Source organism: Trachemys scripta, chromosome 9 (genome assembly GCF_013100865.1).
Source record: "Trachemys scripta elegans isolate TJP31775 chromosome 9, CAS_Tse_1.0, whole genome shotgun sequence".
Taxonomy (NCBI): domain Eukaryota; kingdom Metazoa; phylum Chordata; order Testudines; family Emydidae; genus Trachemys; species Trachemys scripta.
In genome coordinates this window covers 72,900,813-72,918,633 of record NC_048306.1, presented here as the reverse complement: position 1 = coordinate 72,918,633, position 17,821 = coordinate 72,900,813, and the positions used below count along the sequence as shown (strand labels likewise).

Here is a 17,821-nt window from a genome sequence, read left to right as displayed (position 1 = left end):
CTACAACTCCAGTGCATCACACACACTCTCATTCTTGTTGGAAAAGCAATTTCACTTCTTGCTAGACACTGTTATTGAGCATTAACCTGACTGTTAAGGAGCCTGTATTTTAAGGGTCACATATTCCAATTTAGGTTTCCTTTAAAACATCTTTCTGCAATTGTATGTCATTTAAAACTGCTGATTATTGATTAATTTTTCTTTATTCATCTTGGTCCCAATCTGAGAAATGAAATCATTATTGACATAAATCTGTATCACTAATAGCCCTACATTGAGCAGACTGTAAAAATGTTTGCAGATACAGTGTAAGAGTTATACCTGGTAGATAATATTTTGGCGCTCTTAATCCAATATATAGTGATAATACAGTCATTTGCAATGAAAGCATGTGTTTAAATGACAGATTCACCTGGACCATATAAAGGTTTATATTTATTTACAATAATACCATTAGCCTACAAAAAGCTACGTGAATTAATTTAAGAGTCAGAGAATGAAGAGTTTTATGCATTGGGACAAACTCAGAAGTCTGCCCCTTAGGACACAGGGAAAGTAGGTGCCTCATATTCCCTGAGAAAATGGCAATGGTGTTCCAGTACTGGAAGACTTTTCCAGCAGGTCTATGGTCAGATGACTACAGAGGAAGTCTGGATAGAAAAACTGTGCTCCAGTCTCCAGGTGCAGATAAGGGTCAGGTACTGGACCTAGATAGATTATTAACATGTGGCAATCTGCATGAAAAACAGTGGAGTCCTAAAATCTTCCCATATTGTAAAATGTGACACAGAGCAGGAATTCAACAGTTCTGAGGATTAGTAACATTTAAGTCATCACTATCTGATGGCTTGTTTGATGGACTTTTCTGCTTGAGAGGCAAGTGAAAGGCATTGCTTTCATCAAGTATAGAGACATGTGCTCACAAACAAATACACCTCTACCTCGATATAATGGTGTCCTCGGGAGCCAAAAAATCTTACCACATTATAGGTGAAACCGCGTTATATTGAACTTGCTTTGATCCACCGGAGTGCGCAGCCCCGTCCCCCCGGAGCACTGCTTTTCCGCGTTATATCCGAATTCGTGTTATATCGGGTAGTGTTATATCGAGGTAGAGGTATACCAGGGAATAAAATGTTAGCTGAATATTTTCAAACAAGCAAAGAGTTTTATTTCCAGTTTGCAGTGAACATTTGGGTCAGTTCTTATTTCCCAACCAGTAGGATGATTCCTACAAAAACTGGGTTTAATTTGGAGGCAGACAAGAGAGCATTAGAAGCATTCCCTGGTTTCACTCAGGTCCTTTCAATGTGTACACACAACAGCACTGTCAATACTCGGATAGTCAAAAGAATAATCATAATTTAGAAATCAAAGTACCATTTGTGTCGCTTTTAAGACCGGGCTCAAAGCTCATGTCAGCTGAACTCTTACACTAATGAAGCAACAGTAAATCATCATGACAAACTGAAGGTTTAATGTAAGAGTGAAATTACAGAATGATTCATTACCTTCCTTTCCTGTCTTTTCCTTTTCAGCAGCCAGCAGAGTAGTTGCTGCAGCTAATGTCAAGCGGCTAGCATCATTCCATTGCTTCTACACCCCCACACAAACAGATACTCCCACGCTTGATTCAAGGAATTTTATTTTTCAGTGATAAAATCTTATCATGAAGCACAGCTTAATTTGCTGTCTAGGGACTTTATTTAATGAAAAGGATATAACCGGGTCACATTTGTTTGTGCTAATAATATTTTTCAGGGGTTTTAATAGGCAGTGAATCTTGTCATCTTCTCAACAGACTGGTTTAGGATTAAGTTATTTGCATTCACAGAATGTAAAAGTGTGATGAATGAAGTGAATTTAGGAGCATAGTCTCCACTCAGTAAGCACATATAACTGGTATTGATGCTACAGGAAGTTCACAATGAGAAGGGCATATAGCCCTATATCCATAATTGTTTGTGTTTTCACAAAACTCAGCCTAATTAAGGCTGGTGTCTCTTTCAACCTTGCCACTCAAAAGCAAAGAATTAATCACAATGTTTTTTTAAAAAAACAGTGAAGAAGAATGGTCCCTCTCAGGTCTCCACCCCACCCCCTAGCCCCCAATCTTGTGGATAAGAGCAATGTAAATTAGTCATAGTTAACATTAGTGGCTGGGCTTTTCAGCAGGAGCTGCTGAAGTGTGCAGCACTTTTGAAAATCAGGGTACTTATTTAGGTGAATAGCTATGGATGTAAGAGCCTATTCAGAACCCACGTTGGAAAATCCATTTTCTACAGGTAACCATTTCCTACGGGTATTTGAAATCAAAACCAAAGAGAACCAGAGAGAGAACTATGTTTACAAGTTCTCAGAAACAGAACAGTTTTAAACTAATCCAGTGACTCGAGGAAGGAAATGGGAAGCTGGAATCCTGGCTCTGCTATTTGCTTGCCATGTAGGTGAGTCACAACCTCTGTTCTTCAGCTTACCCTTCCATAAAACAAGGATACTAATGTGGTATTTAACCTGCTTCACAGGGATGTTGTGAAGTTTATTTATATTTGTAAAGCACTTTGAAGTACTCATATGAAATGCATGATAGAAATGCAAAGTAGGATTATATTTTACAATTTTTCCATTTACAAAAAAAAATCTACTGGTCTGTGTTGGTGTTTGTCACCATAATGTCTGACTACTTATATAAAAAAACATATAATGTATTGTATACAATGGAAGTTTTCTGAAGTAAAATTAGTGTTGTGACTAGACTGGACAAACCAATTTGGATAAAATAAGAACAGACACAAACAAACAGCTAAGATTTTAACTTTAAACACAGTTGAACTTTAAAATCATTTGTTAACTTATTTCCTGTTTCTTTTGATTTTCACGTGCTTTTCCGCTTCTAGTCTCTGGAATTTAGGAGCATATTCTCCATTCAATGTGCACAGATAACTGGTATTGATGCTATTCCCCAGGCTGGAAGTACAGTGCACCTGCTGTACTGATATAATTTCATTTTTCCCCTGTGGAGTTACTTCCGATTTGCCCTGGTAGAAGTGAGAGGAGAATCAGGTTTGTGTGTTTATGCCTCTGGATACCATGAGCAAGGTTGCTCTTGTTGTGTGTTCAGCCTGACCCGAAGCAGGAATTACAGGAAACACCATGAGAACCCTGTTCTTGCAAGATTTCAAATCCTATTTTTTAGTTCTCTACGTCTTCTGTAAAATCCATCTCCTCTGTATCTAAGAAGTTCCCAGACAAAGTGGGCCTGCATACTGAGGCCCATAGTGGATTTCATGGATTATTCTGCTCTTTATCCTCCCAAGTTCTCTGTGTGGGTTGTTGTTGATTTTTACATATGAAAATCTACCAGTTATTGTGGGAAAGTTTCATCATTAAGGGGATTTTGCAGTGTGTTCTAAAGGCAGCCAGACGCTGGATCATTCTAATCTCCTCTGATAGCTCCTTCCAGAGCTGAGCCCAGTCAACCAGCAGTGCTTTGTCCTGGGCCGCTGCCTTAACAGATTCTGGATTGCTGATGGAGTTGGAGCCTGACTTTCAACAGAAAATCAAGTTGTTGACTAAATGAAGTTTTTTTCCACAAAGAAGTGTCTGCTTCCACAGAAAATTTTGATTTTTAAGTGAAAAACCAAAACATCTCAAAACTGACACATTTCTAGCTGAAGAATGTAACATTTCCATTTGTAAATGGTCCGCTTGGGAGTTTAGGTGCCTCGTGCTCCTCTTCTCCTCTATAGGCATCTCCAGGGCCCAGCAAGAGGAGAGAACGTGGTCTATTATAGGAGATGTAGTCCAATAAGGACCTCAGCCCATAAAAGAGAATGGGAGCATGAGGCACCCACACTGCAAGACCCAGGAGGCATTACAGCAGCATTTTACAAGTAACATTTTTGGGGTTTCAATCAGAGGTTTTTAGTTTTCAGACAAAACATTTTGGTTTCCAATTTTTTTCCTAAAAGTAGAAAATTTCCATGGAAAATTCTAACAAAAATTATTTTTTTTATTTTTTGAAAATTTTAATTTAAAAAAAAATTCTGACCAGCTCTAGTCTTGACTGTTTTTTTTTTTTTTTTTTTTTTTTTTAATCAGGACTTGCAACTGATTTGGAGCCAGTGTGGGGACTGGAGTACACTGGTGATGTACTCCCGACAACCCACACCATTGCGGCAGGTTGTCGCATTCTGCGCATCCTGGAATCTATGTGTTACTTCCTGATACAGAGAATTATCATCATCTAGTGTGATGGTGACAAGAATGTGGATCATAGTGGACATTTATGCCTGTATGTGTATGCCCACAAAGTGGGAGGGGTTCCCTTACTGATGCTCCCAAGAAGAAGTTCATTTATCTTTTGAAAAAAGTTGTGGTGGTGATGTCACAGCTCTGAAGGTCCTGCTGCTGGCCAGTATAAATGTTATTGTTTGGAGAAGGGGGCTGTTCCGAGGTGCTTCTTCCCCTAGGATTGAGGAAAGGCAGTCTGGGCACCACTCCTAGTGGTGGTGCTGACAGCAGTTCAATTAATTTGGATAAGGGTTCAGATATATATTTGAAGTTGGGACACTTATTCAAACTGAAGTGAACTTCTGACTCTTCACCCATGACTAATTTACCTAGCCAGTGTACAATGCTTCCCTTGTGCACTCTAGTGGGCAAGATATTCTAATTACATGTGTGCATGTGGAGGGAGATGCATATTGGAATTGAAATCCTGTGTCTGGAGCTCAGAGTTGATTTTTCCAATGTCAGAAAGAAGGGGAAATGGTCCATTGCCCTAATTGTACCACTTTCTTATGTTAGATGCAGGAACAGAAACAAAACTAATTTAAAATCTTTGTAAATGGTTTACCCAAAGCAAACTCTATGACATCCTAAATGAGTTAAGTGCTCTCTCTATTCTGTTGTTGACAAACTTGAAGCTAATGATCATAATTGAGCACAAAGGCAACAGAGCATTGTCAAACTCATTCAGGAAATGCAGATTCACAAAGATAATGAAAGATTTATTTCATTGGTACAGAACAGAGAGGAGCTTAGAGGATGTGCTTTCAAAAATGTTACTGAACTAAGTCAAGCAGAGCAAAATAACCAGAAGATAGACAGACATTAGCAAGTGTAGTCACCCAGGCATAACACGTGACAACTGGCCACACAAGAAAGGAAGAAATACCAAAACAAATTGTTCTAAAAACCAAGCCAAGATTAAAGATGATACATTCTTAAGTACAGAATCAACCCTATCTCCAGGGGGAAATAACTATACTTAGCACTTCTATAGGATTCCTAGCTTCAAAGGGCTTTTCAGATGTTAACTAATTAATTCATAGAGTCATCGAGTTTAAGTTTAAGGCCAAAAGGGACCATTATATCATCTAGTCTGACCTCCTCTATAACAGAGCCATTAGATTTCACAGGTATCTCTGTATTGAGCCCAATAACTTGTGTTTGACTAAAGCGTATTGTTGAGAAAGGCATCCAGTCTTGATCTGAAGACATCAAGAGATGAAGAATCCACCACTATCCTTGGTAGTTGTTCCAGTGGTTAATCACCCTGACTGTTAAAAGGTTGTTCATCTTTAATTTGAATTTGTCGGGCTTCAGCTTCCAATCATTGATTCTTGTTACCCCTTTCTCCGCTAGATTCAAGAGCCCTTTAGTACCATGTATTTTCTCCCTATGAAGGTATTGATCAAGTCACCTCCAATCATCTTTTCAATAAAATAAACATATTAAGTTCTTTAACTCTCACTGTAAGGCATTTTCTCCATCCCTTCAATCATTTTTGTGGCTCTTTTCTGTACATCTAATTTCTTAATATCCTTGTTAAAATGTGGACTTCAGAACTGTAAGCATTATTGTAGTATCATCAATACCACTATGTACAGGGGTAAAGTCATCTCTCTACTTCTACTCACTAATCCCAAGGGCTACATTAGCATATCATTGGGAGTTTGTCCTCTCTAAGACCCCCTAAATCCTTTTCAGAGTCATTGCTTTCCAGGATACAGTTCCCCATTCTGTAGATATTCGTTCCTAGATGTATAACTTGCATTGGCTATATTAAAACACATTTTGTTTCAACGGGCCCAGTTTACTAAGTGATCCAGATTGTGCTGAGTGACTGCCGAGTCCACATAATTATTTACCACTCCTCTAGTCTTTGTGTCTTCCACAGTATTATTGCAATGATTTTATATTTACTTCCAGATTGGTATTTCCTTTCTCTGCTTTTCTTTCTCACTCTTGTAGTATAATTTGACTTTAGACTTTCATTTGTCTAGTGCCCTAGTACATTTAGTTCTGTACCGTCTAAGTCAACACGTTGAAGCAAATTTTCTCTGCACTGCAATGTTAAAGAAAGTTCAACAAACCCCCAAAATCATGACTTCTACCCATAGCAGGTGGATTTAGAAGCAAGTCTTTAAAGTACCAAACAAGCTTTCTGTGGTGTTTTCTGAATATTGTTTTAATGGCCAAGTCAAAGGATTGCAAAAGGATTACTATCAGCTAATAAATAATAGATAGCCACTGGCACCTAACATGCAGAGTATTAATGAACATGCAGTGACCTAGCAATAGTGAAATATGCTGTAGCACAGGAAACCTACAGTTGGGTCAGTTGCTGGTCTCAATCACAAAATCCCTGAGCTAGCAGGGGCCTGGGGCTCTGTGGAGGCAGGCATTCACTAGCATGCAGGGAATATTTTACATTGCTCCCTGTGAGGAACTGCATAATTGTGACGCATCTGGCCAATAGGTGTAGTTTATATGGGCTCCCAAGTGAATGATATTGTCCTCAGTCAGAAAGATGCTGGCTGCATCACAGTATACGTATTGCCAAGCCAATTCTGGGGGGCAAATCCAAATAATCTGTTTTGTTACCAGGTTTTCACTCCCCAGCAAACTCTCAGGATAGTTGAAGTTTACTCACAAGGACTCATATAATTAGCAGGGATTTTTTCATATACCTAAAAGAACTGCCTGATGAACTCCTTCCTCATCCTTGAAGATATGTGCCTTGAGAGGCCAAGTTTCAGTTCTCAGTTACTCTTTATCTGCCCTCTGCACTGCTTCATTCTCATTCTCCCAGATATGCTCTATCTATTCAATTAAGAGGAAGAAGAAAGTGAGATCAGTCAAATTATCCATGATCCTCATCTAGGTACATGTCTGCTCTCCATCTTGCAGGTCCCACCTAAAGACCAAGGACAATCAAAATCATTCAGTAAAGCATAGGGAGGGCTCATGTGTTATATTTACAGATGAGATGATCTGGTGGTCCCAGGGCCATCCTTAGGATTTATGGGGCCCTATGCAGTATTAAACTGGTGCCCCTATGCCTGACAGCAGCATGGGCTCGCATGTGTATTTTAGATAAGGGTTGTCTTTTGAAGGATTTATTTAAAAAACTATATGTCTGAAGATCCAAGCATTTAAGGCTAAAGATGAATACTCAGATTGTGCATCTAAAAATCTGTGCAAGGATTTTTTAGAGATGTGATTTTATAACCTTCAGCAACACACTAATGAAATATTTTTAAAGCAAATTTTAAACTAAGGTCCTGTTGACTAACATTTCTGAGTAAATATTATAGTAATGCACAACTGTTTTTGTCAGTAAATTCAGAAACTGACAATATACACCTGGGGGTTGGCAAACGCCTGTTAAATGGTTTCATTACCACTTGAATGGCTCTTTAACAGTTTCGATGTTGTGCTAATAGGTCTGGCAGGCTGGAAGGCTTTTTCCCTTTTAAGTACTAGATCCTCTTCGGAGGAAGACTCACCAGGCTGCAGCAGACAGCTGTGGTGGGAGCCTGCAGGAAGGGTCAGAACAGGGATAGAAAGAGGCGGGAGGGTGGACACTAAAACCCAGGGGGGTTCCCCAAATGTTTGGGTGCCCTACACAGCCCGCATATGCTGTGTATGCCTAAGGACTGCCCTGGGTGGTCACTTCTGGCCCTAAACTCTATAACTATGACTCAGAATCTGCCTACCATTTGCATCAGCCTGTGGAGCTATCTAAGAACGTTGGGTGAAGGAAGCTGCAGCATACTAAACATGTCTGCCCTCCAGACAAAGGAACTTGGGAAGTTAGTGTGCCTCCAAGAGGAAAAATCCCCACCTGAGTATCCCCTGGGGTAGTGCAGATCCACATATTCAGGGCTATGGCTAAATGTCACAATCTAATCCAATGGTTCAACGGGCAGATACTTGGAGACTGTTATGGCAACACCTCAGAGTAACGGATTTAAAATTGGTAAACCCATTTCTACGAAAAAGAGAATAGGTGACTGACTAGAGTCATTATGAAGTTTCAAGGGGAAAACGATTAAGAGATGAGTCTGAATCAAAATGATGGATCTGAACCCTTCCAGACCTGGCACTTTGAAATCTGGATGACAGTCCAAACCTTCCCAAATTTTAGGATTTCAGATCTGACCCACGATGTGGGAGCTTTGACCTGCAAATTGGGATTTGAAATCAGGTCTGGATTGGGGTTTGGTCTGGGCATATCTGGTAAGAAGAATAAACAAAAGCCATGTTCATAGTGATGATATACATTTCCTAAATAGATCACATTTATGAAATGACTACTGTTCATGTGCCATTTCTATAGTTTGTATTATGAATCACTCATGATTGGACCCCTTATAGCTGACCTCTCTATCAACAATGAAACACTGAGAATGAAAAATCCTCGTGCTCCTTCAAGCTGAACTGTACTTTTCCGCTATCTCTATTAATGTCTGCATTGGTACATGCGTGCAGTGTATTTCACCAATAAACAGAAGATAAAGATGCCAAATTAAAACAAAAATGCCTTTCAGAATCTCTTTTTTCAAAATCCATCATTGGAAACATAATGAACTGTGATACACGAGGTAGGCAGGCATTAAGAAATTGGTTTACACTCTTTGAATCCGATGCCTGACTAATACCTACATCTCCAATAGCATGTTGAAATAATCCATTAAAAAAAATTACCAAGGCATTTTACACTTTAATCAAACACAGCAATAACCACATTACAGTAACACTGAATTTACTGTACTGTGGCAGACTCATCTAGTACCCTCCCGCAGTAGCCAGAGGCTTATGTTTTAGACATAAAGGAAAGAAAATAGCCCAAGTACATCTTCTTGGGTGGGCAGTTCTGTACACGGGAAGAAGGGGTCCTTTCTTGACCTCTGCAGGTAGCCTGAAGGATGAGATGAGGCAGCCCCTGTTGTCTTGCACAGCTATAAATGTTGCTGTGTTTATGAGATTATCCTTCCCTTAGGAAAAAACTTGCTACAATATTTGACTCCATGACCTAGTAAGGCCGTGATTGCCATAGGCAGACTATGTGCTATCTAGTGCCGTACATCCTTTTATTTGCTGTAAATTGAGTGCTGCTTAATGTCATTGTGTTCACATGTTCTCTTGTTGTGGGACAGTTTAAAAGGAAAGATGTTCTTGCTATGGCCTTCATAATTTGGAACACTGCACATCTGCACAATTAGGTCCCCTTTAAATCTTCTTCCTTCCAGGCTAAATCGTTCTGTTTTTACTGTCTGTTGTCCTGCCATACTTCTAACCCAAGCCATATAACTAACGTGCACACTACAGAGATCTTTGCTTTTTCCCCTATATGGCTTTCAGGCCTTCCCTTTGCTCTCCTCACCCTCCCCTTAGCAGCCACCCCACAGCATACTTCTCACTAGTTTTCCTGTTGGCATAATGAGAGAGCTGTGCTATGCAGCACCCGGCAGAGAAAAGACAGACGGAGCTCAGAGTTCTAGAGGCCTTTCAAATGGAATGCTTATTTCCTGCCAGGCTGGGGATTAACAGAAAGGCCCTCAGTCCTATGGTGGGAGAGGTGGGGTAAGGAATCCCATCCTTTTAAGAGGAAGGAGTGGAAGGAAGAGGACACCCAATGCTATATTTTCTTAAGATAGCAGTAGTTCCTGTGCTGAACAAACAGCAGATTTTAGGGCTCTTTCGGCACAGGACTTGGCTCCTTTTACACAGGAATTCTGTTTTAATCTGCCACTGTTTCCAAACCCGACTTTCCATCAGGACCGGCTCCAGCCTTTTTTCCGCCCCAAGCGGCGAAGAAGAAAAAAAAAAAAAAACCCCGATTGAAGCAGAGTGATTGAGCTGCCGCCGAAGTGCCACCGAAGAGAAAGCGAGGCACTGAAGGACCCGCCGCCGAATTGCCACCGCAGACCCGGACGTGCTGCCCCAATAATGGACAGACTGCCGCCCCTTTCTATTGGCCGCCCCAGGCACCTGCTTCCTTCGCTGGTGCCTGGAGCCGGCCCTGCTTTCCATTGTGCCCATTCTGAGTTTTAAGCTCCAAGTGTTAGCATAAAGAGATTTGTACTTTTAATTCCCAGCAGTGCAGCCATTGCTATTATCCCTCTTTAGTGAAAATCTTGTTTTTGCTTGGACCTCTGCCAAGCTTCATTTTCATCTCTTGTCCTTAGCTGTGAAAATTCAGTACTTCTGAACAAATTCCATCCAAAATATTGATGGCACCCACCAACACATCATGAGCACTCTCCAGCAGCGCCTACGTATAGTTTAAATATTCCATCTGAAAGCTATTTCTTTTAATTGCCAGTGGTCTGGTTCGCTCATGGGTAGGATAGAGCCCATCCCCATGCAGGAGGGTGCCCACAAAAAGCAGTTTTCCAGTGCCCAATGGATTTGGAGCCCTCCTTTCTACGTCACCTTCGCAATCCCACAAGAGATTTGTTGGTTTCCCGATTAGAGGATTCTGTGTGTAACAGGGGTCGCACTTCTGAAAAGGCTACAGGAGAGGCTCTAGACATAAACTTTCTATTTAGCAGTCTAAGTTCAGGATGCTGATCTCCATTGCTTAGATTAAAAATTCAATAAACAAAGATCAGAATCTGGCCCTCCAGGAAATATCAGAGAGGTCCTGGAACCTGTAATTTATGAAATATGAACCACAATCATGGATTCCTTCTCATCACTGTTTTACAGTGCTGATTATCTTCTTCATGGCATCTGATATCTGAAGTCAAGTCACTGCTTGGTTCTCACGGTCCTTACCCAAAAAAAAGAAATGTGTACAATTGTAATAATTAAATCTCCTACCATCATGCCCTGCCCATCTCAAGCACTCAACATAGATCCCCATCCTCTGAAGAGAATTCCTTGCTACAAGTAATAGAAGGAAAATCTTGTCTAAAAACTTCCCTTTTCCTTTCTTGGACACATCTGCCGTGTATGTATTTATACCCCCAGAGGTCACTGGCTATTGCCTCTCCAGCTTAGTTAGGCACATACAGGCACTCATAGAACAGTGACCAAACAGTCCCAATCAGCTGTTGGCAGCAACTCAGCCATGCACCAGCTCTCAGCCACACTCACACACGCACAAATACACACACACTTTCAGACTGGAACAGCTTCTTCTCTAGCTCTGCATATTCCATATATCAAAATTGCTTTCTTTGCCAAAGTGAAAATCTAACAAGGAACTGAGATAACTTGTACTTAAGGAAACCACATTTCTGAACATGTAGGAATGATATCTTTCTCTTTGCATGTCTCTTAATAGTGTTTCCTCATCGATATAAAAGAGAGAGCCCACGCTTTTATCTCAGTTCTGTGACATAATCATAACTTACAAAGTCTGCTTTAAATAGGAGTACTAACAAAAGAGACACTGGAGACTAAAAAGCTGCAAACCAGAAACATTAGAGACACTGCAAAAGAGCAAAGCAAAGCTCCAGGGAGTGTTGACATTCACTTCCAGGGATTTGTGCCTCTGACATAAATTTCATTATATAATGCAGCAATGTCTTGCGTATGAAATGCCACACTATTAACCAATGTATGTCTACAGCCTGGCTTGCCTTTGCCATGGAAAACTGCACTTTTCCTGGAAAATGACTGAAAGTGGATTTGAATGGTATGAAAAAGAGTTCCATATTTTATGGGGTATTTTAATAATAACTGTTGCATAAAATGATACTTCTTTGTCTTTGGGGAACTGTGTTTGCCTTAAGGCCCAGAACCATCACTCTTTGATAAGGGAAAAGGTGAAGCTCTCCCTCTGGCCATATACAGGATTTTGTAGGGCTCTGCTGGAAATAATTTTCCTAATAAGATTAAGGTTTACCCTGACTCAATTTCCACACAAGCATTTGTTAGTCTCAAAAGCCACTTAATGTTGGTTACATCCAAAATATACACATATGCATATACACCTGTATTTTATACCCTAGAAACAATGCAGATATGGAGAATACTTCAAAGAGGTGCAGGCCCAGGAGACACATCCCCATCATGGCGTGACTCCAGAGGGGTACAGTAAAGCTCTGACAAAGCACCCTTACCAATTCTACCCTAACCAATACAAGTTAAACACAAACAACTTTTCTTTCCCATAATTTCATTCATTTTAAACGCAGACTGTGGGCCTATCACTCATGCTAAAATCCAAACTCAATTTAAAACCATAGTTCACTCTGGCCTAATGTGGGCCTGTATTTCTGCAGGTCCCCTGGGAGCTGTCCAACAAGTATTTCAGAGCTGTGGACACCTTTTCTAGCTCCAAGGATTTTGCTGTTGTAGGCAAAATATAAATTACCTCTCAAAGTCTACAGTCAATCACACAATAAACAAGGGCATTCAAATTGTTACTATGCCTCACAACATGGCTTCTCAGAATGTCCTAGTGAGGACAGAACTCTGATCGTCCTGCTAAAGGAAAAAGAAGCTTAACATTTAAAAAAAAATCCTAGCCATCCCTTTCCTTTGAGGTTCCAATGTTGATTCTCCATCTCTTGATATATTCAAATCAAGACTAGATGCCTTTCTGGCATATATGGTTTAGCTGAACAAGTTAGATGGGGGTAACTGGGTTAAATTCTACAGCCTGTGTTATACAGGAGAGCAGACCAGATGATCGAATGGTTCATTCTGGCTTTAAAAATCAATTAATATATGACTAAATCTCTAAGTCTGCTTTATTTAGCCTGTAAGTTCTTCAGAATATAGACTGCCTGTGCTTTATGTGTTATATAGTGTGGAACACCCTATAAGTATTAAACAAATAACTAATGAAGTTGAGGCACTGAAAGAGTTAACCTAAACACACTTTGTCAGTGGTTTGTTCAGTACTTCCATGTTATTGCTATAGAGCTCATGGACAGTAGTTTTACATCTGTTACTTTTATTTTCCTTTCCTAGAAGCTTTAACAAAAGAAAATAGCTAGCAATCCAGAAGAGGAAATTTTCCTCAGCAGAGAAAATAGCCTATAACTGGCTTCCCATAAAACAGTGAAAATTACACTGTGAGCAAAAGTAGCAGAGGAAATAAGTCAACCTGAAGTGCTCTTGGGAAAATCTTTAGTGGCAGATATAAGGACGATATAATTGCTAAAGATGAGCAGGTTTTTCTTTTATCTCAATAAAGCACTTTTGGATGAAAAGATTGGAAAGACAGGAGCAATACAATAGAAAACGCCTGTTACAATCTTATTTACATAATTTTATATAAAGGAGCATTGATGTATGAAGTGTAAAATGAATGTGTTGAATACCGAAAATAAAGCATTACAGAAAACAAATTATGCTTACTCCCCAGCTATAAAGAAGTTTAATGTTTGATTAAATACATTTGCCTGGTGAAGAGAGGCATTGATTTTATAAAAAGCTGAGTGTGCCATTTCAATAAAACAGAAAACTCCCTGTCACTGGATCTTTTATGCAATGTGGCTCTTACAGCTGAATCTTAAATTGTTTTGTATATTCTTTCGCATAGGAAACATTTTCCCAATATCACAGGCATTAGCTGAAAATGCTAAATATGGAGCTCTTATTGTACGTTTCCCCTCTTCCCATTCCCTCTTGCCTCAAGCTGGTATGGTGCCATATTTGACAGGCTCTGAACAGCAAATGGCTTTGTAGACACACTAATCTAAAGTGGATGATGACTGAATGAATGGACTGGTGGGTGGCTAAACACAAGCCATCTCCTATATTTCCGTTTACTTGCATGATTATCTTCTGCTTTATTATAAAATTATCTACTTTAACAGAGAAACTTGTTAGCATCAATATGCATATTATATTCCTTAACAGACTTCACAGATATCTGAAACCCATTTTAACCCATGCTGGTCCACCGCTTACAACAACATTACCTGAATGGTGTAATCCTATTGCCAGACTGCTAACTAGCCCTAGAGCATATGGAGTAAGTATATATATATTGTGTGTGCATTAAACTTTGTGAATAGCATTTAGAACCTGATCTAAAGCCCACTGTAGTTAATGGAAGCATTTACATGATTTCATTGGGCTTTGGATCAAGCCTTTAACAAGGCTAGACACTATATGGCTGTCGTGTCGTAGGGGTGAAAAAGTACGGCGACATTTTCAAAAGTGGCTACTAATTATTAGTGCTGTGGGTTTTCAGGTGGCCTACTTTAGATACCTAAGGCCTGGCTTCCAATGGTACGCAGAAGCAGGAGACTAGAGGCAGCCACTTGCTTCAAATTGATAAAAATCAAAGTGAGGTCACTGTATTTAATAGTTGATATTAATCATCAACACTGAAAATATTAAAATGGAATCCCATCAGGCTTGTTTCTGGGAAGTTGTCACTGATTAGGGTCCCTTTTCCTTTTTAAAACACAGGAGCAGCTGAAGGATGATGACATGGACTGTATCGTGAATAATGATGAACTGACTATAAATTATGAAGACCCCAATCCTGTTCCAGTGCCGGCACAGGCCAGAATAGACTCACCCCAGACTCCAGGCAAGGAAAACATTCATGAAGGAGACCTTGGATTAGGAGGATGTGAACTCCAGTTGGAGCACACTCCAGCACAAACCCAGTTGAATTCATTAGCATGAGCAGTGCAAATGTAATCATAAGAAATGCACAGAACATGAAGGAATACAAGCCACATGTATGAGGGAGTGTTGGTAAGAAGCTAGAAAATGTATTAAAAGCAGAAATTGAAGAGAATCAAACCTTGTCAAATGTATCTTCTGGTGCCTGAAGAAATGAGGATCATCATCATCCATATATGCTATACAACTAAATTTAATGTTTTGACAGTGGCAATTTTTATTAATGAAATTGAAGGCACTGTCTGCTAAAGGCATATTACAGATGCACTCACAGCGTCAATTGTACTTCACACACACATAAACACACAGACTTCTGAATGTTGTTCTCTTTGTTAATTAATTCAGGTGAGGAGGAGAGATATTTGATTAACACGATCATGCTCAGATGATAATAGAACTTTGTAATAAGTTGCTCCTGGGCAGACATATCACCCATGGGACAGGAGGAAATTTCTTTTGTACAAATGCAAACTTTGGGCAGCTACTTTCTCTTTACAAATGTTTAAGACTCCCACTTAATGCTTATAGCATTTGGCATTTTCTAGAGTCAGTCCAATGAATGCTTCAGCAAAAATAAGTTTCACACCCTGAGCTGCAGAGGGTTAATTCAGAACACAAAAACTGGGCATTGCTATATTAGCTGTTCAAGCTAAATAAATCAATAATGGAACTTTTTATTATTATTCTGATTGATCATGATCACTATGGCATACAGCAATTACACTTATCCCACAATGCATTTGTTGCTAGAGCTTGGCAGTAGGTTTTTATACACAGCTTGCGTGATGGGAACAATTTATGTTTTTTGTTGTGTAAAAACATTCCAAGTTTGTATTTTGATTTTAGCTTCTTGGGGGCTGGGCTTTATTTTGTTTGGTGGTGGTGGTGGGGTGTGGGTGTGGGTGTGTATATAATATATTATATACACACACACACACACACTCTCCTGCAAAAGAGTTTACTTTTTAAGATAAGATTTAAGATGTGCATGATCACACATTTACATTTGGCACTTAGATATTACAGTGAAAAGTAAGACGGTAAAACCTAGATAGACAAATGAAAGAAAGATTTAGGTATGGAAATACCAGCTGTGTCTGCATAAATTCAGCATATGAATTCACACATGGTCAGTCATGCACCTAACGGATCATGATGTACCTGGCCGTATCAGGCATTTGCACATATAAATTGGGTATTGCGAATGCATGCGCACAGGGGCATGTCTCTAACATTTAAAGTCTGGCTTTGTATCTTCTCAGCACAGGAGTTTCAGCTCAGATGCAGCATAGGTTGCTTATCATATTGCTTGAAAGTGTTCCTACCATGAAAGCTGAACCACGAGTTTTGAACAAGGTCATTCTTAACCAAAAAGCAGCAGAGGGTCCTGTGGCACCTTTAAGACTAACAGAAGTATTGGGAGCATAAGTTTTCGTGGGTAAGAACCTCACTTCTTCAGATGCAAGACATTTCTAAGCCATGGGGGAGGGTGTGTGTGGAATCAAGTCATCCCAATGAAACCGTGAATGATCATAAAGCTGAATGGGTTTTGATTCCATCACAGATGGAAACTGAAACACAGACTTAAATATAATCCAGTTTTAGTCATTCTTTTCCAGGCTAATTAATTGCTGGTTGGATTTAAAACTAGACCAGCTGCTCTAAGCATAAATTTAACACAGGAGTGCTATGCGCTTTTCGGAAACATCAGAAGCTTAAATTGGCTTCCCCCCCCCCCAAAACATTAATCAAGGGGCTTCAAAGGATGTTAGTCCCCATGTGGGGGTGGGGACTATTCTATATTAGGTCGTCCCGAGGAAAAGTGGTGGGTTTGCAACTCCCCATCTTGACAAATCTAGCTGAGGGAGAGTGGAGGAAGCTGCGTACCCTGGATGCATGAAGGAATAGAGAAGAAAGAAGAAATGAGGAATATGGTGTTATGCCCTGAGTGGCCCAAAGGAGGATGGAGTTGTGCACTGTGGGGCACTAGGTGGGCAGGGCTGACAGCACAAGGAGACATGCGCACCTAGAAGCACATAGAGGAGAGCTGAACATTTAGTGACATATAGTGGGTTATTATACATATGATAGTGGGTATTGTAGTGCAGTCATGAGTTCAATAGCTAAGGCTACTGCCTTCAACCTTTACAAGTACTGTGTAAGTGTCCCCATGCTCCTTGTATTCCTTGGAAAAGAATAATTCCAGATAGGTTTGGAGATGATTAGATGTATGGTGGAAATAACTAAGTCCTTGCAATATTAATAGGCAGGTGTTAAGCTTTTTTCCTCCTCCCCAAGAGCTGGAAGTGACTCAAACTCTCTTTGCCAAATGTTCTGTTCTCAAATACACCCCCCTACTGGAGCATCCTCTGCGTTTCTTCCCCATTTTATTTATTGTGGCTGTGTCCATGTTTCATTAAGTGGGATACATTAAGAGCCCTAGGCTGATGTCCTCTGCTGAACCATAGACTAGTACAGTAGGGAAAGATTTTCCACACCATCATGCCAATATTCCTTCAGACTTACTTTGGAAGGATAACTGCTTTTTTAGGGTGAAAAGTAGTTCAATCTTCATGGCCATTCAGTCCTTGCTCTTCGTGCTGAGATTGTCAACAAAGGAACATCAGTGTTTTGTGGGGTGGACACCTATCCACTGAGACTGACTGAGAGCACCAAATTAGATTCTTTTAGCTTTACAGAGTTGGGCTACCAGAAATCTCTAGTAGTGGTGAAAGGGTCTATAACCTATTGCTATCCACTGCATTATTAAATCCTTCTTGTTTCCTAATTTTAAAGTATGCTTTGTACCGGTGGAATACTGATACATAGCATGATGATATATACTGTATTCAGCCATAAGGGATACTGGGAACTAGTGTCTAGTAATTCTACATGAAAATTTAAACAATGATGTGAGAGAGGGCCT

General features: G+C 40.0%; 1 protein-coding gene across 1 annotated transcript in view; it reads left to right on the top strand.

Annotated features, from left to right (window-relative positions):
* The window catches only part of SLC9A9 (solute carrier family 9 member A9), a 332,485-nt gene extending 315,855 nt beyond the window's left edge, over positions 1-16,630 (top strand). The window contains exons 15-16 of the mRNA XM_034781731.1: positions 14,125-14,230; positions 14,674-16,630. Coding sequence (XP_034637622.1) covers positions 14,125-14,230; positions 14,674-14,895 — 328 coding nt within the window. The 3' untranslated portion in view covers positions 14,896-16,630. The remainder of the gene's footprint in view (positions 1-14,124; positions 14,231-14,673) is intronic.
* The last annotated feature ends 1,191 nt before the right edge of the window (positions 16,631-17,821 follow it).